We start from the raw sequence: 26,917 nt of genomic DNA, 5'->3' as shown, positions 1-26,917 counted from the left end.
GATCCCCGCCTTATTCTCCTGGTCTTCTATCGGATGGAGAAGTAAAACGTCGGTCCATTTGCGTAATCCCCGTGAAATTTGCCTGGTGATGATATATCAAATATGTAATCCATGTCTCTCAAGGCATATTTAGAAGAAATTTTATGGATGTCAAAATGTCAACCTTTATTTTCGCCTCTCTTTTCTCCATCCTTTCTCATAATAGATCTAAATTCAAAGACAGAATTTCTTAAAAAATATTTTTATTTGCCGTTCATTGTTTTAAAATAAAACACAAAAGGGCAGTTCCAGCCAAAATATTTTTTTCTGGTAAAGAAATACTGTCAAATACAAACTTATGGGAAATTGGAAGAGACTTCCGGAAAAAATATTAACGGGACTGAAAAATCAAGTCCGTCTCATAGAAATATCCATAAACCACAAAAAAGGGGGGCAAGAATTTCTATAGAAGCTTAAAACAAAGTTCTTGTTCCCATTTTTTTACAAGAGAGAGACAAAAACTCATAAAATAGCCTAAATGGAAGAAAATAGCCTGTTTTACAGCAATATCCTGACAAAAAAAAAATAACACGTTCACATCCTCTTGTTTTTGAAAGCTTCAGCCAACTGATAAAACATGATTCGCACAAAGCACTAACTTTATTTAGAACAAGCTCAATAGAATTGGTTTGTGTGTGTGCATGAAAGTTTGAGCTCGAAAACCAACAGCAAGTGCACACGAGTAAGCATACACGTCGTACATAACCACCCTTCAAAAGCAGCAAACATTAGTTGTATCTCAAAATTGAATTTTCTTTTAAGGGTAAGTTGTCAAATGTTGGACTTGACATGTTTTGGCTTACTTTTCGGTAAGACCTCAAGGAGTGATTGCACATAATTTAATGATTTTCCTTCGAGTCAATGCACATTGTTACACAATCTCAAATTGAAAACTTTTGAATCATCGAGCAAGGAGATGGAAAGCTCTCTGAATTCGTATCGGCAGAAGAAAACTCCTGACAGAAGCAAACGGAAGGGTAGAAACTTCCTTTTGCATCGTCATCCTGGAAGGAAAATGCTATTTATCTTTTTGTAGCCGGGCATACACACACGAGCAGAGTTTCGCAGATCCCTTCCAACTCGGCAGGTTCAACATCCGAGAAATCCGAAATGTGCATTTCAGCGAGGTTGAGACCGAGTGAGCTGCACTTAGACATGACACGTGTGTGCCACCACGAGGGCTGATTTTTGTGCCCGACCTGGGAGGGCAAATTGAAATTTTCTTTATTGTCCCCGTTGGCAACGAGGTCACTGAGGGTGGGAGGGGCGAGGGGGACTAAGTGCACATTTTGGTCATCACCCGCGAAGGGGGGCGCCACGTGATTGGATGACTGGACACGGGACTGTTGATTGATGACCTGCAAGAAGGACGTTCAAAATTTGACTTTTGTAACAGCAACATTTTTCCCTTTATTCGTTCATAGTTTTAATCCATAGTCAGAAACTTTGCTAACTCAAAAAGTTACAATGTTGTCTAGTTAAAAAAAAATTATGCAATTTTTTTATACAATTCAGAAATAGTTTGGACTATTACCGAATCACTTATTTTAAAAGATAAAGGTTATAGAAAACACATTGTTTTGCTACTAATAAAATGTTATAATAAAAATTATAGTTATAATTATAATTATTTTATTAATATAATAAAAATTGGGAAAAAATAACCAAAAAAATGCAAAAACTCGAACCACTCAAAAACATTGAAAAAAAGAACCACAATTTTTCTGGGACAGTAAAATTTCAAATTAAAAGCGAAACCACGTTAATGAGTGAAATGAAGAGACCATCAATGATGAACAATTTGGGACACACCAAGTGTCCATCAGAATCATTCGTTGGCCTTGTCAATCAAACCACCAACAAGGAAAAATAAGTCATTACTGGATCCAGCGAGGTGGAAAATTTGATTTTCAACGGACCGCACAAGAGCGTTCGTTTTTGATATCGCACAACTTTGACCGACGATTTTCCGGATATTAGCCATCGCAAATCAAGCTGAGGGAGCAGACATTTGTGGAATGATAAAATATCCAATGTGATTGCACTGAAATGTCTTGTTTGGCTAGAATATTCAAAATATATATTCAAAAATGAAAATTATCAACTTAACAAAATTGCAATCTGTTCTAACATTCCTAGATTCGAGGAGATTTTTTGATCGATTTTGTATCAAAGTCGTTATTATTAGAGCCGTATTGGTCAACTTACAATTTAAGTGGTTTTTTTGTAACCTTGCTTCGCATAAATTTATCGTGACATGCTAGGCTGTTATTTGGCAAAGAAGAGTCGATCACTGTAAGATTGTTTGCGACATTACTTATAAAATTTAACCGAACAATTTGAAGAACGCCAAAATTATCAGTTCAGATCCGCACAGGATTTCCTAAAAACAAATTCAGAAAAAAAATATTAATTTTATGATATGTTTAAGTTGACTGAAAGTGCATGATGAAAGTTTCTGTTTCGGCCACGATTAATTATTTCGAAAACAACATTTTTGAATGGTTTGAAAAAATCATAAAATTTGCTATAAAACATGTCTGAATTAAAAATTCTGGTAAAGTACTTTGATTTAAATTTATAACCAAATCTAATTATTTTTTTTCGAATTTTTGTTTTTAATTTTTAAAGTCGGGAATATAAAATTCACATAGCTAACAACTGCACGTTTTTCTACATTAGCCTTGCAAAAAAAGGCAGTTTTAAATATGTTAAGATACTCGAAAAATATAAAAATAGAAAAAACAGTACAAGCCAATACAAAAAAATGTATTCAAATGCATACTACCACAAGTTCAGTTGTTAAAAGTACTAGTGGTTTTTTTTCACGAAAAAAAACTTTTTGCGATACTGTCCATTGGAATTTTTCAAAAAATCTATATGTTTAAAACGTTTCCAAACATGTTGAATTTGATTCCCAATGCAGAAAAATGCATTTCAAATTAATTTCAGCTAATGGGACTTCGATTCCCATCAAAATAATGAAGTTTTTTTTCAAATTTTTATTTGACCTCAGAATTTTCGGACCAAAACCCTGGAAAATATCCTTATTTCTATGAAAAAATAGTTTTTCAGGATTTTAGAATCAATACTTATAGAGCAATTCCATTTGAAAAGAGCCAAAACCCACAAAAAAAAATCTCCGATCGGGCTCAAAATATTTTTTTTGTTTGGCCATTAGGGTGGTTCGAAAAATGGCATTTTTCGTAATTTTTCGCAAAAACCACTTAAAAAAAAACATATCTCCGCGTCATTTTATCTGATTTTAGCTGTCTTAGACGCAAAAGGAAGGTGATTAGTTTGGCTATTTGAGAAAAATAATAAAAAGTTTCAAAAATCTTGCATAACATTTGAAAAAGTCGTATGAAAACTTAAAATGGCGTTTTGACCGTGTCGCGACCAAAGAGCTTATGTCTTAAAATATTTTAATCGGATTCTTCGGAAATTTTCACATAATATTTCAAAAAATTGGCGATGTCGAACTGTACGTTTCCGAGATATGATTTTTTGAAAATTAATACTGAGTTTTTCGACGCGCCACGTGCAAAAACAGGAAAATGACGAAATCGGCAAAAAACAACTATTTCACTAAAACTGCGATAACTTAAAAATTTTAGCGATGACCTATGCAAGTTAGGGTATCGTATTTTAATAACTAAAATTTTGATACCTAGACTTATATAGGTCATCGCTGTTTATTTATTTTATTTATTTAGAGAAACAAAATCGGTCTTTTTTTTGGAATTTTAATTTTTTTATTTTATTATTCGAGTGAAACTTTTTTGGTGCCTTCGGTATGCCCAAAGAAGCCATTTTGCATCATTAGTTTGTCCATATAATTTTCCATACAAATTTGGCAGCTGGCCATACAAAAATGATGTATGAAAATTCAAAAATCTGTATCTTTTGAAGGAATTTTCTGATCGATTTGGTGTCTTCGGCAAAGTTGTAGGTATGGATATGGACTACACTGAAAAAAATGATATACGGTAAAAAAATTGGTGATTTTTTATTTAAATTTTGACACTAAAATTTGTTTTGAAAAAAAAAACAATATTTTTTTTTATTTTTTGATATGTTTTAGAAGACATAAAATGCCAACTTTTCAGAAATTTCCAGGTTATGCAAAAAATCATTTAACGAGCTATGAATTTTTGAATCAATACAGATTTTTTTTCAAAAAATCGTAATATTGCTCGCAAAAAATTGTCAACTTTATTTCTCGATGTAAAATCAAATTTGTAATCAAAAAGTACCGTAGTGAAATTTTGATAAAGTGCACCGTTTTCAAGTAGAATCTGATTCTAGCTGAATTTTGAAAATAGTAGCAGTTTTTCATTGTTTTAAGTAATGCACGTGTTTGTCCACTTTTGAAAAGAACTTTTTTGAAAAGCTAAGAAAATTCTCTATATTTTGCATTTTTGAACATTGTTGATACGACCCTTAGTTGCTGAGATATTACCATGCAAGTGTTTGAAAACAAGGCAGTTCTCTAGGGTTTCGGTCATTCGATTTTTTTTGTATTTTTTAATCTGACTGAAACTTTTTTGATGCCTTCGGTATGCCCAAAGAAGCCATTTTGCATCATTAGTTTGTCCATATAATTTTCCATACAAATTTCGCAGCTGTCCATATAAAAATTATGTATGAAAATTCAAAAATCTGTATCTTTTGAAGGAATTTTTTGATCGATTTGGTGTCTTCGGCAAAGTTGTAGGTATGGATACGGACAACACTGGAAAAAATGATACACGGTAAATAAAATTGATGATTTTTTTATTTAACTTTTTATCATTAAAATTTTATTTGCAAAAAAAATACTATTTTTAATTTTTTTTTATTTTTTGATATGTTTTAGAGGACATAAAATGCCAACTTTTCAAAAATTTCCAGGTTGTGCAAAAAATCATTGACCGAGTTATGAATTTTTTAATCAATACTAATTTTTTCAAAAAACCGAAATATTGGTCGCAAAATTTTTTCAACTTCATTTTTCGATGTAAAATCAAATTTGCAATCAAAAAGTACTTTACTGAAATTTTGATAAAGTGCACCGTTTTCAAGTTTAATCCATGTTTAGGTGACTTTCTTGCAAATAGTCGCAGTTTTTCATTTTTTTTAAATTAGTGCACATGTTTGCACACTTTTGGAAAAAATATTTTTAAAAAGCTGAGAAAATTCTCTTTATTTTGCTTCTTCGGACTTTGTTGATACGACCTTTAGTTGCTGAGATATTGCAATGCAAAGGTTTAAAAACAGGAAAATTGATGTTTTCTAAGTCTCACCCAAACAGCCCACCATTTTTCAATGTCGATATCTCAGCAACTAATGGTCCGATTTTCAATGTTAATATATGAAACATTTGTGAAATTTTCCGATCTTCAAGAATCATTTAAAAATGATGATTTTTTGCTTTCCTTAATTTCAACAATAGGAAAAATTTAATGTTTTAATAAAGTTCAGGCAAAACTTCATTAAAATCAGTTCTTACATTTCGATGCCTCTGTGCTCTCTTATGCTAACTAGGTAATTGTTAACAAATATGATTTCGATATGTTGTATGTATGTATATGCGCGTTCTGAACGATTTTTGGGAGATTTTTGTTGTATGAAAATATTGTTCCTAAAGCAAAAACCTATCGAAATCCGAAGGTTTCCGCCACAACGCCTTTTGTGGAACACACTGATGTTTATGTGCTTAGTAGGGTGGGTACGTTTTTCAAAAAGTTCTCGGATCAAGTTTTAGTATGGTTCCCCTTGTAGGGCATGCCCATAGGGACTTTCATGCCAAATATCAGCTCATTTGGTTGTAAACTGGCTGCGCGCATCAGGGTTAAAGTTTACGTGGGAATTACTATGGGAAATTGGAACTTTTTGTTCAAACGCTCCTACAGATCTGGGAAAATCACGCGCCAACTTCTGGTATGGTCAGGCCTATGGGGAATGGTCTGGAGAACACTTTCCCGAAGAGAGCATATGGATTCGTTGTCCCTAGACCTGGCGCATCGGCAAACAATCTGATGTCTCCGGAATCAACGGTTTTCCCTCAAAAAGCATCAAATTTTCCTTAGCATGCTATGAAAGCTTGATGAACACCGCGACGCCATACGTCAGGCAGCTACCACGTGGGTGAGAAACGGCTGGAATGTTTAATTGCAAACCTTCTTTTGACTAGAAAATGATCATTTCGAGTAATCCTGGTATTATTTAGTCCAATTCAGAATCTTTGCATAGCAAATTTGTATTTTTTTGCAAATATATCAGCCACGTGGTAGCAGCCCGAAGTATGGCGTCGCGGTGTTCATCATGCTTTCATAGCATGCTAAGGAAAACTTGATGCTGTTTGAGGGAAAACCGTTGATTCCGGAGACATCAGATTGTTTGCCGATGCGCCAGGTCTAGGGACAACGAATCCATATGCTCTCTTCGGGAAAGTGTTCTCCAGACCATTCCCCATAGGCCTGACCATACCAGAAGTTGGCGCGTGATTTTCCTAGATCTGTAGGAGCGTTTGAACAAAAAGTTCCAATTTCCCATAGTAATTCCCATGTAAACTTTAACCCTGATGCGCGCAGCCAGTTTACAACCAAATGAGCTGATATTTGGCATGAAAGTCCCTATGGGCATGCCCAACAAGGGGAACCATACTAAAACTTGATCCGAGAACTTTTTGAAAAACGTACCCACCCTAGTGCTTAGTCAATGCAACGTTCAAATTAAAACAATATTGAAAAGTATTATTCTTCGATACAAGTGCTGAAAACTTTAAATTTTCAGCCCCCATTTCAGTGCTGAATAGTAGAATTGGATTTCTTTTCGATTTTGTTATTTTGAGTATAGAAATCACTTTTTTTGTTTTTTGAGTGTAACTTTTTCATGAATTTCTCAATCCGTCTTCTTGGTAAAAAATCAACCAACTCTCATTTTCTATCTCATTTCACCTCGTGCCAATAGGGCATAAACGAAAAAAAGAAGTCGGAAACAAACAAGGGCAGGAAAGAAAACATTTGCTCGCAAAGTATTTAAAAAGTAATTCCGCGCTTCAGGGAAAACTGCCATTTTCAAACTCGCCTCGAAAAACGGCGCGAAAGAAGACACATAAAAGTTGCTTTCCGATAAATTATCCCAACTTTGGCAGGCGGCATAGGTAGGACAAAAAGTCGATGCCTTCAAGCCACGATCGTTAGGAACGGGTTTTTTTTGTCACTTTCAAGCCGCGCTGCTAAATATGACTTTATTCACGGGAGAACACAATCAATTTGAGACGCGTTGAGTGGGCGTTGGGGTTTAAGGAAGGGAGGGAAATTGATATTTGATTAGCTTCTTTTGTGGTTGCATTTTATGAAACATTTCTTGATTCTGAATCTCGTGTGAGGTTACATAAATTCATATATTTTTTGGCTAACAAAGAACACAATTTTAAACGCTTCAATTTTTTTATTGCAATTTCAATCTGCATTCCTTGCCGCGTCATCAAAATTTCTTCCTTTGTTCTAGGATAATCTCGAGTCTGCTTGAACGTTAATTTTCTCTGTTCTGTCAATAGACAACATTCCGAAAATATTCATCCCCTCCTGCTGCCCTCCCAAAAAAAAAGCTCCCCACTATAGTCCATTCCAGCTCGCCTGCGAATCTTCGCAGAAGCATTCCGTGCACCTGTTTTGCGTCCTGCGATCCGAAGATTGGCCCCAAAAGACAAAAAATAGCTGGGAGGAATCTGCTACAGTTGGCATGCCAACCCCGCCGGGTGCCGATGTCCATCTCTCGACGTCGTCGTCCCGTGGCACGCCATTTTCCCGGAAGGAGAACCACCGCCGCAGGTCGTCCCCAAACGGAATTCCTAATGCCCCGGACATTTGGACGGGATTTTTGTTTTTCCCACGCTTTTTGCCTCGGGCCGTCCGTTTATCCTGGGCATTTCGCCGGGGGTTCCTATTGTTGATTGCGGGCTTTCGGTTTTTCGGATGTCGCTAGTTTTGCGACACGGGCGATGATTGTTGGTGACATCGGACGATGGGGATTTTTGGCGGAGTAAACGGTGGGTTTTGGGAAGCTACCGGACGTGGAACCGGACTATGCCGCAATCAAGCTTCGTTTTGTGTGAATTTATGACGAGTTGATGTAGAGTCTGGACACGATGAAGGTAGATCAGTTAAGCTGATGAGAGATTATTATATGTTATCAGAAGTTTTGAACACAGCCTTGAACAAATTATCAAGGTCTTGAATAAGTGAATATGATGTTTTGGTAGTTTTTATTAATTTTGATCTATTCAAGTCAAGTCACATTGAGTATCGCACAAAACACTTGTACCGTTCTGATAATATTCTCAAAAATAATTTTCCTCGAAGTTCCAATTATCTCACAGTTCACCATCATCTGTAGCGACGATAGATTTCATCACCCAAAGTTGAATCCTCTTATTGAGATTAGAGCGTGGAAAAAAACCATCCTTCCGGCTATCGGTGCTATTCGCGATCCCGGAAAATGCAGTGTGCACCAATTTTCTCCAATTTCCACCAAAACCCGCTGGCTGCCGAAAAGTGGACCTGCTGCCTCGGACTAGCAGCTATGGCCCCGCGGGGAAATCAGCACTTACTCTCTCAATTTTCCCGGAAGCTGTTTTTGTTCTGACTGGCCCCTCCCACTCCACTTAAGTTAGAAACGTCGAATTTTACGGTTGGGGCAGGTACTGTTGATGGTGATTGGCGGCATAGCATGTGTATTGAACACAAAAAATCAAAGATTTTGTTTCGTTCGAATGCGAATTAAAGACATTTCAATCCTTTGAAATTGCACCATAACAAAAACACACTTAATGAACATTCAATTTCTTAACTCACGTCATAACAGACTTTAATACATATTGAGCAATTCTCTACGACAGGGGTGACCAAAGTATGGCAAGCGGGCCAAACGTGGCCCGCGAGGTGATTTTTTTGTGGCCCGCGGACCTTTTTTGAAAGATCATGTAAAATGGCCCTTTGACCCATCTGTTAATTGATTTTATAATTCTTAAAAAATTAGTTTTAGTTTAAGCATTTCCATGCTTTGCCAACATGAAACTTTAATTAACAAAAGTTATACTAAAAAGTATTTAAATTTTGTATAATCCGTATATTTATACCAAATAACTTTGTATTTTTGGTTAAATAAAGTTAAAACTCAATAAATATGCCAAAAATCACTTTTAATTCATGTTTTGAAAGATTTCCATAGATTTTGAAAAGTTTAATGACGAAAAATCAAAGTGTCTCATTGTTACCCATGAGCTGAAATGAGTGGGGAACAATGAGACAGTCCTGGATACTGGGTTTATTCTTAATTTTGGCCAAACCTAATGAAAGGATATTGTAGCCCAACTCAATCCCTATGGAACGTCGAAAGAAATTTGAAGAAATATTAGTTTTGGTGTAAATGGCAGCCTACGAGCGAAAGAGTAATTTTTGTCCATAATTTACTTTTACATCCCAGAATCAAACATTTATGAATAACTTTTCAAGGAAGCGTCCATAACCAAAGCCACTATAATGGCAGACGTGTATCCTGTAGACACACCTTTCCCCCAAATATGAGCCTGATTGGTTGAAACTACGACTTGTGAGAGCCATTTTATCATTGTTCCCCGTGTCTCATTGATGACTACTCTACCCTATAAAACATTCAAATTTGACTAAAGTAGGAATCTGTAAAAATAGCAAAAACAGGTATTCCATAGTAATCTCTCAGGGGCTGGGTCAAAAACTTATTTTGCACTTAGAAAATTTTCACCTCGGGATACGAACTCATGAAATTAGGATTAATGGAAATGAAATAGACTAATTGATTAAAGTCTTATTCAGGCAGAAAATATTTATTTTTTATTGAAATCAGAGGAATACTTGTTGAAAAATCTTTTTGCAACGATTTATCATTATATTATACCTTGTTTAAAAATAAAATTATACATTTTATACAAAACCCTTCTTAAATATTTTATTTCAGATTTCAATGTTTATTGAGGTACCGTCAGTGGGGGTGACATTGGGTCTGGGGGGTGAGATTGAGTCAAAGTGATTTTTTACGGATTTTACCATTTCTAAGGTTTTTCTCAATGAAACTAAATTCTGTTAAAGGGGTTGTGTGTCCCCTACACCTCCCTCTTATGATGACTCCGCTGAAAAAATCTCGTTCCTAGAACAAATTATGTTATTTTGGCAGATGTCTAAAGTTGGGGTACGTTTTTGGCCAAAAATGACCTCTCGAAAAATCATTTGTCTAATATTTTTGTTAGAATTGCTCGAAAACTACCCAAATGTTTGAAAATCTCCACTTCAAACATTGTAGCGTGTCAATACGATTCCCTTGAACAAGAAACGCTGTTGGATGACTTGTTTTTACCATATCGTTGTATTTGAGCATCATTTTAGTTTCATTTGACCCAATGTCACTCCCTCTAAGGCAGCGATTCTCAACCTTCTTCTAGGCTGGTACCCCCTGCCATGTAAATCAAGTAGGCCCGGTACCCCCGTTGAGAATCGCTGCTCTAAGGGGTGAGATTGGGTCAATTTTCAAACTATTGGCATTTAAGGTAGTGTTCATCAAAATCCACCATATTTTGGGAAAATAATAGTAAACTATCTAAGAACAAATCAACGTTGAAAGATTTTCGATGTTATTTGAATTGTTTTTGTTATTAAGAAATTTCGAGAAGTGTATCGTTTTTTGACCCATAGTCACCCCCACTGACGGTATGCCAATTGCAATGCAAATCTTATGGATATTTTGTGTTGGCCATTTTTTGGTGTTATTGATTTTAATAAATTTAAACCAATTAATTCGAAGCTTTTTTGAACAAAACTTCTGTAAAAATATCATTTTTTTGTCCTCGAAAATATTGTAAAACACATAAAATTAAAAAAAATCTGCTGATGAATCATGGGTTAGTTTTCATAAGGTCCTAAGCGCGAAGTGTAAAGCCGTTTTCGATCGATTCTCGATCAATTTACGAATTATCAGATTCAATAATATTTTGAGTTGTTCATCTGCACGTCCTTTTAATGCTATTTACTGAAAAATGTGAAATTTTGATTTGTTTTGAACAAAAAAAAAAACAATCAAGTGTCGGACGCCACGACGATTGTTAAAACGTAATTTTTTACATTTGGCCCGCAAGCTCATGTGAGTTCCAAATTTGGCCCGCCATTCAAAAACTTTGAGCACCCCTGCTCTACGATATCCGTCTTATTTATTTTATTTTAATTTTTGTTTTTTTAACCATATAATTTTTTATACAAATTTGGCAACTGCCCATACAAAAATTATGTATTAAAATTCAAAAAATCTGTATCTTTTGAAGGAATTTGTTGTTCAAAGTTGTGCAAAGTTTTCGGTATGGATAAGGACAACAGCGCAAAAAAAAATATACACGGTCAAAAAATTTTGGTGATTTTTTATATATTTTTTTGTCACTTAAACTTGATTTGCACAAAAAACACTATTTTTTATTTTCTGATAGGGGAAATATACGCATTTGAAGCCTAATAAGCGGTGATGCTGGAAAATCTGGAGTGTTCCTTGAAATTTACTAAAGCCAAGTACACTAACGAGTAGAGCAACTTTTTGTGAACATTTCTGTTTATTTTCACTTTTCCTAAAAATATTTCCAAAATGTATTCTAATCAAACGAGAATGCATTAGCCAACGTCCATTTTTCTCAGCATAGTTCATTTTTACTTCCAGCGCTCTTTTGGGTCTGCTTAGTGCTGCCAAAATTGATGAAATTTTAAGCGAGCACTCACGAAAAGTAGCACTTATAGAGAAAATTTCCTGGCATCACTGGCTTACTCCAACAGGCGGTGATGATGGTCACCCTTTGTTCTTTATTTGCCTTCGCTTCTCGCTCGGTTTTCTTCAGCCTTCGATTGGAATGGGTCGTTAAAAGTCGAACGTCAAAAGACTTTGCGCGTTTGTTTTTTTGATGGCGCTTGCTAATTATTTACATGTTTCGGGATTATTTTTCAAGTGAGTGACTAACTAATGAACAAAAGAACATGTTGCCGAAAGTTGGAGGTAGTTTTGTATCGAAATCGTCGGGAAAAAGTAAGCAAAAGTGAAAAGTTGATTTAGCGATATTTATTAAGCGTTTCAGGGTTTCTCGCGTGTGTCACGGAAACGGAAACGACGTAACACCTTATAATGTGGCCCTCTTAAACCTTGCGGTTTCGTCAACGGAGCCACAGGCGTGTATCGTTCTTTTTGCGACAAGACTCCGCCTCCTAAGTGTGAAGGTATGGGCACCGAATACCTATATTTACACTTAGAATTTTTTTGCGTCCGCCCCAGGATTCGAACCGGCGACCTCTGGATTGTGAGTCCAGTGCGCGGTCCGATTGATCCACACAGGCAGACACTGTGTTTGCCAACAAAATGATGAGAAATGGTCTTGCAAAATAGAAATTATGATCAAAAGTGCATTAAATTTGATCTTTTTGGCCAGTAAGTAGCATATATTTGCGTGCTTACTCGAGGCGGTGCTGTTGCTGGAAAGTTTATAGCCTAAATAGTACTTTTGGAGCTTTAATCGAGCATCAAACTCTCCTTGTGACGAAGATAGGTGTTTGATTGGAATTGGTATATTTCCCCTATGTTAAAATTTAATGTTCCAACTTTTCAGAAATTTCAGAATGTGCAAAAAATCTTTGACCGAGTTATAATTTTTGTTATCAATACTAAATTTGTCAAAAAATCCAAATAATGGTCGTGCAAATTTTTCAACTTCATTTTTCGATGTAAAATCGAATTTGCAATCAAAAAGTACGTAGGTTAAATTTTGATAAAGTGCACCGTTTTCTAGATATAGCAATTTTAGGCAACTTTTTGAAAATAATATTTTTGAAAAGCTGCGAAAATTCTCTTTGTTTTTCCTTTTTTTAACTTTGTGGATGCGACCCTTAGTTTCTGAGATATTGCCATGCACAGATTTAAAAAAAGAAAAATTGATGTTTTCTAAGTCTCACCCAAACAACCCACCATTTTTTAATGTCGATATGTCAGCAACTAGTGGTCCGATTTACAATTTTGAAACGAACTGATTTATTAATTTTTTATTTTTACTGAAGCGCGTTATGCAATGATTTCTAACTCGATTTTTTTAAAAAGAAATAAGGATTTGGATTCAAAGGGACTTTTATGTTCAAATAGACAATCGGTTTGATAGTGTGCTCAAGATTTTGAAACTCAATTTTTAGTTTTTATCAAAAACTACAATTTCCCATGTTTCAACTGTCAAAAATCAGGAGACATGCCATTTTCTAGGAAATGTATTTAACTTTTCGAATCTGCCCGGAGAGCCCAGAGAGGGTCTGATACTTTTTTACGAAGCTCAATGATGTCAAATATTATCAATTTCCAAACAGCGGTTTATGGACGCCCCCCCTAAGAAATAGATTTTTTTGAATATAATTTTTTGTTGTCATCAAAACTAAATTTGTATCATAACACAATAAAGTCCATATTTATTTAACATTAGAACTCCCAAGGCGGAACGGTAACTTCAACTCGCTGGCTCTGGGGAAAAACTGTTTTCCAGTGATTTTTAAGGATGTCTAGATGATCCTTGAACCTTGCAGAACTCGATTGGATCAAATCTGTAATTTTTGAGATCAAAAATTTCGTTCCATTTTTTTTAAGCGCGTGTAAAAATCTGAATATGTAAGGAATTTAGATACTTATAATTGGTTTTCAGTGTAAATAGTACTAAGAACTCGATAATGCAGTCCGTGTTCTGATTTGAATTCATCTTTATTAGGAAAAATTATGACACTTTAAAAGTACTTTAAAAGTCATAATTATCAATGTTTGCATAATGGAGCACTCGATTCGAGTGGTAGAAATGACAGTTCTTCCATAAGGTATACATTGTAGAAAAAAGCAAAATCTGCTCGTATGGAAATGATCCATTATAACATATTCTAAAAACTTTTTAAATTGTTGATACAGTAGTTGATTTAAAAGATGGATTTAAAAAAAAATGATACCTCACCTACACTACTAAACTCCATTCTAGATGTTGTACTTGAGCAACTCTCTACGAAATTGGCCGATTTCGACCATTTTTATTTTTTGTATTTTTTTATTTGACTCAAAATTTGTGGGGACCTTCCCTATGACCAAATAAGCTATTTTGCGTCATTGGTTCACCCATACAAGTCTCCATACAATTTTGGCTGCTGTCCATACAGCCATGTAACTTTTGAGTGAATTTTCTGATCAATTTTGTGTCTTCGGCAAAGTTGTAGGTATTGTTGAGGACTTTTGAGAAAAAATAGGTACACGGAAAAAAATTTCAGATTTTTTAATCAACTTTTTTTTTTAACTTAAACTCAATTTCCCAAAATACATATTTTTTGATTTTCGAGATTTTTAGATATGTTTTAGGGGACAAAAATCCGCAACTTTTGAGCTATAGAGAAACATGGTCAAACAATCTGCCGCCGAGTTAGGATTTAAAAAAAATGTGATTTTTGGAAAAAATTGAAGTTTCATTCAAAAACAAGTTTAAAATTAATTTTTAATGCAAAATTGAATTTGCAATCGAAAAGTACTTTACAGATTTTTTGATAAAAAGCTCCGTTTTCAAGATATAGCCACCGAAAGTTTGATTTTAGCGAAATATTTGCAGTTTTTCGATTTTTAAAAATAGTGACCATGAGTGACCATTTCTAAAAACATTTTTTTTTTGAAAAGTTCAGAAAATTTGCTTTCAAATTGTCCAAGAGACATTGAAGATCGGACATCGGGTTGCTGAGATAGAGCCGCTTCAAGAAAAAGAAACACGAAAATTGAGGTTTTCTAAATCTCACCAAAATAACCCACAATTTTCTAATGACGATATCTCAGCAATTAATGGTCTAATTTTCAATGTTAAAATATGAAACATTCATGAAATTTTCCGATCTTTTCGAAAAAAATATTTTGAAATTTTTTAAATCAAGACTAACATTTTTAAAGGGCTAAACATGGAATATTACGCCCTTTTGAAATGTTAGTATTATTTGAATGAAATTTCGATTTTTTTCAAAAATCACATTTTTTTCAAAAAATCATAACTCGGTGGCAGATTTTTTGACCATGTTTCTCTATAGCTCAAAAGTTGCGGATTTTTGTCCCCTAAAACATATCAAAAAATCTCGAAAATCAAAAAATATGTATTTTGGGAAATTGAGTTTAAGTGAAAAAAATGTTGATTAAAAAATCTGCAATTTTTTTTCCGTGTACCTATTTTTTTCTCAAAAGTCCTCAACAATACCTACAACTTTGCCGAAGACACCAAATTGATCAGAAAATTCACTCAAAAGTTACAGCTGTTTGAATATTTACATACCATTTTTGTATGGACTGAAGCCAAAATTGTATGAAGACTTTTATGGGTGAACCAATGACGCAAAATAGCTTATTTGGTCATAGGGAAGGCCCCCACAAAGTTTGAGCCAAATAAAAAAATACAAATAAAATCCATTTCCGGTTTTGGTAGAAAATGGCTCACTTGAAGTGACACTTCACTTTTTTGCCCTTGCATGGGGTAGGCTACAAATAATCTACGAAAAATTCCAAGATCCACTCCAAGCTCTCCGTCAAAGCTCTCCACTTATAAGAAGACGATTCCCTGCTCCATTTCCTGCTGCTTCCTGCCGAAGAGCTCTTTGCAAGGTTATCTTGTCGATGTCGGTGCTGCTGTTGCACGAACTTTTTATGAGAATAAATAAGCAACATTTATTAAATTTATTGCCCTCGCGAGGTGTGTGAGCTCTTCATTTTCCACAGTGCACACTAACCACACACACAAATACACACATACACAAGCGTAGCATAAAGCTCACCGAGCCAAACTTTGACCCACTCTCACAGCCACCAACAAATCCTGGCAAAGTGGTGGTGTGGCATTGCAAGCAAGCAAGGTGAACATCGTTGGGCCCCTCGGCAGGAGCGTTTTCCCGGGGTTGGTTGGTTTTCCGAGCCAACCCAGGCAAAGGATAAACATTTCCTTTCATATTTTATAAGAATTGCTTCCCGGAGAGTTTGTTCTAATTTGATTTCAATTTTTGATTTGCTATTAAGGGGGTGCACACAGTGTCGGCAAGGTGCGCTGGCTGCTGCAAGTAGGTGTGTATGTGACAAACATGTGGAGGGGGAGGGGGTGGGCTTAACTGCAATCAGAGTGTGATTTAGGACAAAGATGCCCATGTTGTTATGCGTCTCGAGTAAATAAGGAAGCCCCTGAGGTGCCCTTTTGTATGGTAAATATTTGCAAGAGAAATTGTTTACAGAATTTGGCTATTTGGATGATCTTATGCTCCAAACAAAAAAAAAAAATACAAAAAAAAACACAAAACATGTTTATTATTGACAAAGTCACCTAATTGAGACTAGTTTATCCTTATTTTATTTTTGGTTTGAGTCGAGGAACATAAACTTCAAGAAATATCCTATCTCTAGAACACTTCAAAGTAAGCTAATCAATTTCCACTTTCCTCCTTTCCGTCCACAGAAACCCACTGGAAAAATCGTTGACCTTTGAACCAGAAACCAGACAGCCAACTCCGGCGTGGGATTCGGTTCATTTCGCCAAAAAATAGCTCAAATCAAAAACAGTCATCATTTTCCACGTGGCAACCGGCGCACAAAACACACCCCAGGAATTCTAATTAGAGTTCGTTTGTGAGCACGTGCTCACCCCCGGGGTTGCGTCATGCCTCGATTCCGACTAGCGCTGCTAGTGGCCCTCGCGGTGGCCACCGCCGTCACTTCAACCGAGCTGCCCCCACCGTCGTCCGAGGCGGCCGGAACCGAGGACAGCCCACCGCCGTCGACGGAAGTGGACAGCTTGCTGACGGTGGCCACAGCCGACTCTGGGCTGCAGGAGGGTAGTGGGGTGGATTCGCCCGTTACGACGGAGGTCGTGGAGGAGGGGTCTACGGTGACGACGGATTTGGAGGTTGATGGCAGCAGTGTTGCCAGTTTTGTGGATGTGAAGAAGGAAGAGGTGGTGGAGGTTGAGAGTGAGACGCCGGTGATTAGCTTCGGGATAAGGTCGTTTACGGTGGAGGTTGGAACCGGGACGGAGCGGTCCGAGGATGAGCCGGCGGTGCTGGTGAATGTGACGGGTTCGGAAAATGGGACAGTGACGACACAGAGTTCGACGACTGTGGAGGTGAGTTCTACGACGGGTGGTGTGGCGAGTACGACTGAGGAGGTTGGCTCTACTGTAGTTAGTAGTACCGCTGGCAGCACTGAACAGAGTCACGTGGAAGTGTCACAGGCGTCGGTGACGGTTAATACGAAGATATCACAGGAGAAGGTCGTGGATGAGTCCGGTGAGGATCAGGATCAGCACAATGAGATTCGGGTGGAGAAGAAGAACGGGTTGTATCGGATCAAGATTGCGGAAATTACGACGGATGAGTTCGATAACGGTCTGCACGAGACGGATGGGGAGAGTTTGATGATGCCGGCGGATTTGGGAGCACCAAAGTCGGTGTATCCGGCCAAGATCAACATTGATGACTTTTATCCTTCGAAGTTGGAGGACTTTAAGCCGGCGATGGAACCTCGGGAAGAAGAAATGGAGGAGAAGCTGCTACGGGAGAAGGCCATCCTGCGAAACGAAGAAAGTGCTAACCTGTTCGAGGCGACCATCATGAAGCCGTCGGATGTTTTGCCCGTAATTGACAGCAAAACAGACAGCTACGATGAGGAGGGAAAGAAGGGAGAGGGGGACATCTCAACCACCAAGATTGAGATCGAATTAATTGATGATACCTCGGAGACTTCCACCAGTGACGAGGGTAAATCGGTGGCGGCCACAGACAACATAACGGAAAAGTTGGAAGAAAACGACGAAGTAATTAGCAGAATTGAGGAGAATTTCAAAACTTTCGACGAGGACGTGGAGTTCACGCACGAGGAAGCGCCGGCGGTGGCCAAGCCAAAGGACGATGAAGTTATCACGATTGCCATTTCTTCGGTGACATTTTCCTCCTCGCAGCAGCTGCTCTCGACACAGGCTCCGCCAACGCCATCGCCCCTGGCCGGAACAACCGGAGCCCAGGCCGAAACCACAACAACCGACGAGGCTGTGCCCGTCAGTGGCAGTGACATCGTCAAGGACAACTTTGGCAGCCTTTTTATCCCACGGCGTGTGAAGAAAAACGATCCCACCACGTCCAAAATCAACATCTTCAACTCCGCAACCGGCGGCGCCCCGCTGAAAAAGATTGACTTCGCCAACACCAAGTTCAACACCGACCCCAGCAGCGGTCACAACCCCGCCGACAAGAAGGACAAGCCCGAGTTCTCGACCACAAAGTTCTACAACAGCAAGGAACTGTACAGCGAACTCCACCACCAAGTCATGAACGACTCGGACCACCACCGACCGGCCAAAAAGCCAACCGCAGTCGTCTCCGAAAAGGACATCCTAACCGCAAAGACCCTCTCAACAACGTCAACCACCAAAAAGACCCCACCAACCCGAATCCCAATCCGACGCCCAGAACCCCCGTCCTCCGACATCAAGAAGAAGCTCCTCCAAACCAACTTCATCCCCCGCGAAGACCACCACACAACCCAAAACCCCACCCCCGAAAACACATCCGTCAACCGGCCCGCGCACCACCCCCAGGACCAGCAGAAAAAGATCAAGACCCTGGGGGCGGCCGCGTCGGCCATCATCGCCGCCACCTCAAAGCTCATGTCCAAGGACCAGCGGGCGCGCCCAACGCCGTTGACGGCCGGAAGTGAAAATTTAATTACAAGACCGGGCATTACGGCGCACCACCATCAGCAGCAGCAGCAGCGAGTGTCCCGGTTGCAGGAGAAAATTAACACCCTGGACTGCGACATCCAGCAGCAGCTGACGGGGGTGGAGCTGGCCAGTGTGTGGCGAGGCAACGAGACGCATGAGCTGGAACTGCCCATCATGGTGAGTGTGTGAATGTGTGTAATTGCGCGACATTTTTTTTTTTTTTTTGGTTTGGGTTTAGGGGTTTATTTGGGGAGGATGACCTTTTTGAAGGGAGGAGGACACGTTCACTGGGCAGGTACACAGAGTGTCTAACTCAAAGGTCATAAATTACTTCATTTTGAAGCTGATGGACGCGACGGACGATGATGGTGACCTTTTTGGCAGTGAAGAGATTGGTAAATTGGTCCAATGGTCCATTGGGGCAAGATAATTGAGTGGAATAAAATTACATACAAAAGGATGTTTTTTTTTTTTTGGGAAAAGTCTTTTTATATTACACGACTGACTGTTTGAGAAAACTCATTTCATCAAAAAGAAAAACAAATTTTAAAAAAACACAAAATAAAAAAGTGTTCCATGCAAGTATCAAACTGATTCGACCTGGAGCTTGTTGTTAGTGGGTCTCGTGGCGCAGGGGTAGCGGCTTCGGCTGCCGATCCCGATGATGCTATGAGACGCGGGTTCGATTCCCGCCTTATCCACTGAGCTTCTATCGGATGGTGAAGTAAAACGTCGGTCCCGGTTTCTACTGTCTCGTCAGAGGCGCTGGAGCAGAAATCCCACGTTAGAGGAAGGCCATGCCCCGGGGGGCGTAGTGCCAATAGTTTCGTTTTTCGTTTTTTGGAGCTTGTACAGGACATCTGGGACTACCATTTGAGACTAATAACGCATTTTTTGTTGCATTTTAAGCTCCTTAAAATGCATTTCAAATGTTGAACTTTTATTGAATTTTGCCAAATTAAGCCTTTTTAAGGTTTTTAACGTTTTTGAACCATACAAATTTGTGTCTCGATTTGCCTCACTTCCCGTTGACCTTAAGTGCTCATATTTTGGACAGATGTTAGATTTATATGTACAAACAACTCCTGAAGCAACGCGAGGAAAGAACGCATAAGCATTTTGACAGCTGGAACAATTTTGCAAATTCCAAAATAACCAGTAACTTTTTCACAACACTCAAAAAGCTAAACAATAGATTTTGTTAAAAATAAATTAAATTCTCAAAAGGTCCTATCTGTACAGGAAACCCATTACGGATAGGTTGTTTTTAATATTTAATCTAGAAATGATAACCGGTTGTTTTGTAATTTTCAAAATAGTTCCATTTGTCAACATTTCTATGCGCTCTTTTCAAATGTTGCTCCAGAAATTTCCAAATGCGCAAAGCAATCTGTCAAACTCACAGAACGTTTTCCTCGTAATGCGGAGTTGATTAACGGGTGCTACGATATCTCAAGATTGAATTACCTAAAATTTGCGGTGAAGGCTCTCAAGGCACATTCCGTATGAGCAGTTCTCTACGGAATCAGTCTTTTTTCTTTAATTTTAATTTTTGTATTTTTTAATCCGGCTGAAACTTTTTTGGTGCCTCCGGTATGCCCAAAGAAGCCATTTTGCATCATTAGTTTGTCCATATAATTTTCCATACAAATTTGGCAGCTGTCCATACAAAAATGATTTATGAAAATTTAACAATCTGTATCTTTTGAAGGAATTTTTTGATCGATTTGGTATCTTCGGCAAAATTGTAGGTATGGATATGGAATACACTGAAAAAAAATTATACACGGTAAAGAAAAATTTGGTGATTTTTAATTTCACTTTTTGTCACATAAACTTGATTTGCAAAAAAAAACACTATTTTAAATTTATTTTATTATATGTTCTAGAGGACATCAAATGCCAACTTTTCAGAAATTTCCAGAATGGGCAAAAAATCTTTGACCGAGTTTTGATTTTTTGAATGAATACAATTTTTTTCAAAAAATCGAAGTATTGGTCGTAAAAAATTTTCAACTTCATTGTACGATGTAAAATTGAATTTGCAATCAAAAAGTACAATAGTGAAATTTTTATAAAGTTCATCGTTTTCAAGTTATAGCCATTTTTATGTAACTTTTTTCCAAATAGTCGCAGTTATTGATTTTTCAAAAGTAGTGTCCATGTCTGCCCACTTTTGAAAAGAATATTTTTGAAAAGCGGAGAAAATTCTCTATATTTTGCTTATTTGGACTTTGTTGATACGACCCTTAGTTGCTGAGATATTGCCATGCAAAGGGTTAAAAACAAGAAAATTGATGTTTTCTAAGTCTCTTCCAAACAACCCACCATTTTCTAATGTCGATATCTCAGCAACTAATGGTCCGTTACAATGTCAAAACATGAAACATTCGTGAAATTTTCCGATCTCTTCGAAAAAAACATTTTCAAAAATTTTAAATCATGACTAACATATCAAAAGGGCGTAATATTGAATGTTTGGTCTTTTTGAAGTGTGAGTCTTGATTTAAAATTTTTGAAATTTTTTTTTCGAATGGATCGGCAAATTTCAAGAATGTTTCATGTTTTATTATTGGCTCAAAGTCATCCTATTTTAAGTTATTTTTGTGCAATCTAGTTTTCCTTGACTTAAAATTTCTTGATGTAGGACTTTTTTTAATATTAAGGTATAAACTTGTAAATAATATACTTAAGTCACTTGACTAAGGCTTAATCCGGCTAAGTCAGTGCTGTAAATCGTTTTTATATCATTTTGCTACATGTTAGTACAATTTAAAACCATGACCAGTAATGTTTTGGAGTTGAAACTTTGAAACTATGATCTTTTCCTACGCATTTTACATGCGATTTTCCCTTAATTTCTACTCAAAACACTTAAACTGACGGTGTTTGGAAATGGTACTGAATTGTAAGTTGCGCCCTTTGCCCTATATTTTAGATCGGTTTCAAGATGAACCGCGAGAGATGAGAGAGTGTATGATAGAGAGAAGAGTGACCGTACGGGAGAGCCCGACGGGTTCAATCTGTTTACGTTTGGTAAATAAAGTTAAGTTGCTTGCCGATACTCGACCGGCTCAGTTCAGTAGAACTCCGCGTACTTTGTACCGTTCGTTTGTCGCGCAATAAAGTTGTTCCGCACAACAACTTGTGTTTTTATTCGGCCTACGGGTGAAGAAAGTTTGGTGCGAGGTCGTTGACCTCTTGAGAAGTGCGCTCTGGACGAGCAGAAGAACTCCCCCGCAATACAGTCCACAACTTGAAGGGCTCGATCCGGAACATTGGTCCTTCGAACCGGATAGAAGTGGCCGGCCCGAAGTGGAAGGACTTGAGTGTTGTGCGCGCGTGATTAGTGGCCATCGCGATTTGGACAGTGCGAGTTCGCGGTAGTTGGCGCCATCGCGCAGTTTGTTGCGGCTTTGTGCTGCACTTTTTTTGCTGCTCTGCGAGGTGGTGCTGACGGGAAGAAGCAGCTGAAGCGTTCCTGGTCTGCGGCGTTGCTGGTAGCTGATCTACGGCCGCTAGCGGACGGAAGCTGCGACTGCTGTGAAGGAGAGTGTTTGCGTGTGCTGGACGCTGCCACCGGAGGTTCCTGGAGGATCTGCAGCGTACCAGGAAGTGTTTGGGTTGCATGTGGTGCATGAGGTGTGTGTGTGTGCGTTTGTGAGGTGTGTGCCATTTTGGGTTGAGTGAGTGAGGGTATTTTTCGAGCGATTTTTAAATAAAGAAGTTGGATTATTTTTTTACGCAAGAGCGTTTATTTCTGGGGTTGTGGTTTGGGTTGTTTCCTGCGCAAGCCCTGAATTGGTCTGTTCTCTGTCGGTCTTTCCACTGCTGGTACTCCACCTTGGCTGTCTCTCCCACTGTCAATCGGGTCGCGTAGAACGTGGAGTCGATCGTTTCGGTGTTCGCGGTTGCAGTGTTCCAGATTTTTGGCGGTCAACGGTGAGTGAAGGCGGTAAAAGATGGACGAGTTGAAGGACTTGCAGAAGCAGGAGCGGCAGTTAATCCTTTCGATCAACGGTGTAGGAGCATTTGTTGATGCGTACAAGAAGGCTGAGCACGAGAACCAGATCTCGATTCGGCTGGACACCTTGGAGGAGGCCATGCGGAAGTTCTACAAGGTGCGCCGCAAGATCGAAGCCATGATCGACGACGAGGATGAGGACGAAATTGTTGGGGAGTCAAAGGAGGCTCGGAAGAATCGGTTGGCTGATCTGGTGGTTCAGCGTGAGATGGAGTACAACAAGGCTCTTCGTGACGTCGAGGAGAGGTACTTCGTGGTAAAGGCGAAGCTGGTCGCGCTGCGCCCGGTCAAGGTTGAGCCCACTCCTGCCGCTGACCTCAACGAATCCTGCTTCGATCGTTCGACCTCTCGCATTAAGTTGCCGGACATCAAGCTACCCAACTTCAGCGGCGCGCTGAAGGACTGGATCCCGTTTCGCGACACCTACAAGAGCCTCATCCACTCCAACATGCAGCTGCCGGACATCGACAAGTACACCTACTTGAGGTCCGCTCTGCAAGGTGAGGCGCAGCTAGAGATCCTGTCGGTTGATTTCTCCGCAGAAGGCTACGACGTTGCTTGGAAAGCACTGGAGAAAAAGTACGACAACCACAAGCTCATCGTCAAGGCGTACCTGGACGCGATCTTCGACATCGAGCCGCTGCGGAAGGAGAGCTGTGACGGTCTGTCTCACTTGATCAGCGAGTTCGAGACGAACCTCCAGATGCTGAAGAAGCTCGGTGAAGGAACGGAAGCCTGGTCGACGATCCTGGTCCACATGCTCTGCGCGCGTTTGGATCATGCCACGCTGCGACTGTGGGAATCGCACCACAACTCGAAAGCTGTGCCGAAGTACGAGGTTCTGATCGAGTTTCTGCGTGACCAGTGTACGGTGCTGCAGTCGATCAAGGCCAACCGGCCCAACGAAGGAGACGGACGGCAGAACCGATCGAGAATCTCAACCGCTCACACGTCCTCGCAGTCACAACGGCGCTGCCTGTTCTGTGGAGAGACGTTTCACATGCCGTTCAATTGTAGCAAGCTGAGAAACATGTCTGTGTCTCAACGAGTGGAGGAAGTAAATCGTCGTCGGCTGTGCAGGAATTGTTTGAATGCTGGTCATTACGCCGATGGATGTTCTCGTGGTTCGTGTTCCCGCTGCGGCGCTAGACATCACACGTTGCTGCATTATGACACGCCGGCACCTGCTGGCGCTCGTCAAGGAAGATCCTCCGTTCAGAATACGCAAAATCGACCCCCAGCAGCTGGACAACAACAACACACGAGACAGCAAGGCCAGACACAGAACAGTTCCACACAACCAACCACAAGTTCCTACCCCGTGCACCAATCCACTTCTCGAAACACTCACCCACCACCACCCACAGACTCTCGCAATTCCACCACCCTCAATGCGGCATCCCTTCCCGCACACAATGCACCCACACTGTCCCGCCAAGTCCTCATGTCTACGGCTGTAGTTCGTGTTGAAGACCAGTTCGGAAACTATTCGCTCGCTCGGACACTTCTGGATTCGTGTTCCGAGTTCTGCTACATACACCTACTACATCCAAATTCTGTCCGAGGCACACCACCAACTACATCGACGTCCGAAAGTCCACCCGCACAAAACGCATTCTCATCCGCAACAACAGCACAGCGGCGATCAGCACACCGGCGAACGACACACCACCAGCGTAACACCTTTATGGCCTGCGGGCCCAGTATCATCGTTACCTGGCTAGGTAAGTTGTTCCGGTTTTACAGAAATCTCCACCAGAATACTACAGCAAATCTCTCCCCGAGGAAACCTACAACGAAATCAACATCAACAAGATGGCATACCGCACGAAGAAGAAGAAGGCATCAACCGATGCACCTGCACCCCAACCGTGTGCACTCTGTGGTCGACAGGTTGTCCCACCCGAAGCAGAGCGTGTTCCGCTGGAGCATGCGACCCACCCACACCGAAGATTCGCAGCGCAAGGCTGCACCAGAAGGTCAGCACACGGCCATCGAGCTGGCGAATGCTGACGACGCGAAGCAGAGGCTGCAACGGCAGCAAAAACACCACCACGACCGCTACTCGGCGGCGACCCCCACGAGACGGCTGCAGCGGCAGCACCGAAGCAGCAGGTGACCTGATGCAGGGAGCAGAGTTGCAGTAGAAGCAGAATTGCAGCACAATCCAGCTGCGTCGTCCACGATGTTCACCCCACGATGGCAGCAGTTTGTTTACAACAGCAGTTGAAGTTCGAATGAATTATTGAAGTGTTGTGAAGTTAGCCCTAAGAATATTAGATATGTAATTAGTATTAGTGAAAGAAGAAGGTAGAGAGGTTTTTGAAATGGTTGAAACCACAGGTTTCAAGGCGGGCGGCATGTTTGGAAATGGTACTGAATTGTAAGTTGCGCCCTTTGCCCTATATTTTAGATCGGTTTCAAGATGAACCGCGAGAGATGAGAGAGTGTATGATAGAGAGAAGAGTGACCGTACGGGAGAGCCCGACGGGTTCAATCTGTTTACGTTTGGTAAATAAAGTTAAGTTGCTTGCCGATACTCGACCGGCTCAGTTCAGTAGAACTCCGCGTACTTTGTACCGTTCGTTTGTCGCGCAATAAAGTTGTTCCGCACAACAACTTGTGTTTTTATTCGGCCTACGGGTGAAGAAAGTTTGGTGCGAGGTCGTTGACCTCTTGAGAAGTGCGCTCTGGACGAGCAGAAGAACTCCCCCGCAATACAGTCCACAACTTGAAGGGCTCGATCCGGAACAGACGGTATTCGAAATTTCTGCCGGCAAATATGTTGAAACTTGGCCCAGAGGTGCAAAATGGTCCCAGGAACCATGTTCAATCATTGGTTTGGGTGGAATTTGTTCTTTTTTTTTCATAATATCGGTCTGTTGGGGACCCGTGATGACATGTTCCAAAATTTTTTACATTTAAGTAACAGATAATGGGAGAGTTGTTAAAACTTTTTTAGTGATTTTTTCGATGAAAAATACGTCTTTTCGGAATTCTGAGTACGTCATCAAATTGGGCGTCTAATTTACATAAAAGTCCCTTTGACACCAAATTTCGATCTCATTACCGTATCTGGCTGCAAATTATTGAAAAACACCTCTTTTTTCGCATGTTCAAAAATCGAAGGGGTCGTACCGCCCCTCCGTCACGAGATATCAAAAAAACGGACCTCGGATTCGTGATCAGGGACAAAAGTTACCCCTTAGGACAAAGTTTCACGCAAATCGAAGAGGGGTCGGGGCAACTTTTCCCGATTTCGTGTGAGTTGGTAGAGAATTACACAAATGCATTTGATAACGAAACAGGTAATCAACCAATCAGTCAAGTTTGACTAAAGTATGGTCAAAGAACTAACATTGAATGTAAATGATGAGAAAATTTAAAAAGAAAATATTAAATCTTCACCGTTGTGCTAACTTGTCGTACGTGCATTTTAGGCCAAATTGAGTTAAGAAGACCTTCTGACCTTCACAGATCCCTTAAATTCGATTTCGATCCTGAGATATTCGATAAAAACCAAAAGAACTCCGTGCGTTTTTATCACTTTTCATATGAAAGAAGTTTCAATCTGGTCGTGCTACTTTGACACAGCCTGAAAATTGATGTAAGTGCGACAATTGGCCAAAGGGATTTCAGGTCAGAACGCGTTTGACGCACGTGGCCGATTTTAGCGTGGCATATTTTATAGATGACGCCTATTAAGATTGTCAAGAGAAGTATTTTTTTACTGAACAAAAGTTTCTCTGACAAATAAGCTTCAAAATGATTCTTGGAAGTGATTTTTTTTATGCCGGCTAATGTTGCGTCTCGGACCTCTGTGCACTGACTGGTATTTTGTGTTCCCGAGCTTCCGTGAAAAACGAACAATTTAGCCATGTTTTTGGCTTTCCCTCCCCAGAGCCACAAATCCCACGCTACATGCCATTCCGCACAACATGGTCTCGTTAGGGCTTGACGAAATTCGGGTTTCCGCTTTCAGAGAACGTATTGCGATGCATGTGTGAAGGGATAAAAGGCTGGAGTTGCAAGTGATCGCAAAGTTGGCTTATTTTTGTAAACTTAAAATA

At 39.7% G+C, this 26,917-nt stretch overlaps 1 protein-coding gene across 2 annotated transcripts in view; it reads left to right on the top strand.

Annotated features, from left to right (window-relative positions):
* LOC6032953 overlaps positions 1 to 26,917 on the top strand; it is a 357,638-nt gene that overhangs the window by 118,508 nt on the left and 212,213 nt on the right. For both annotated transcript variants that reach the window (XM_038258180.1, XM_038258179.1), the window contains exon 2: positions 16,568 to 19,000. In XM_038258180.1, the coding sequence (XP_038114108.1) occupies positions 16,769 to 19,000 (2,232 nt within the window). In that variant the 5' untranslated portion in view covers positions 16,568 to 16,768. The remainder of the gene's footprint in view (positions 1 to 16,567; positions 19,001 to 26,917) is intronic.

This window comes from Culex quinquefasciatus, chromosome 2 (assembly GCF_015732765.1).
Source record: "Culex quinquefasciatus strain JHB chromosome 2, VPISU_Cqui_1.0_pri_paternal, whole genome shotgun sequence".
NCBI classification, from domain to species: domain Eukaryota; kingdom Metazoa; phylum Arthropoda; class Insecta; order Diptera; family Culicidae; genus Culex; species Culex quinquefasciatus.
This window is presented reverse-complemented; position numbering and strand designations above follow the sequence as displayed.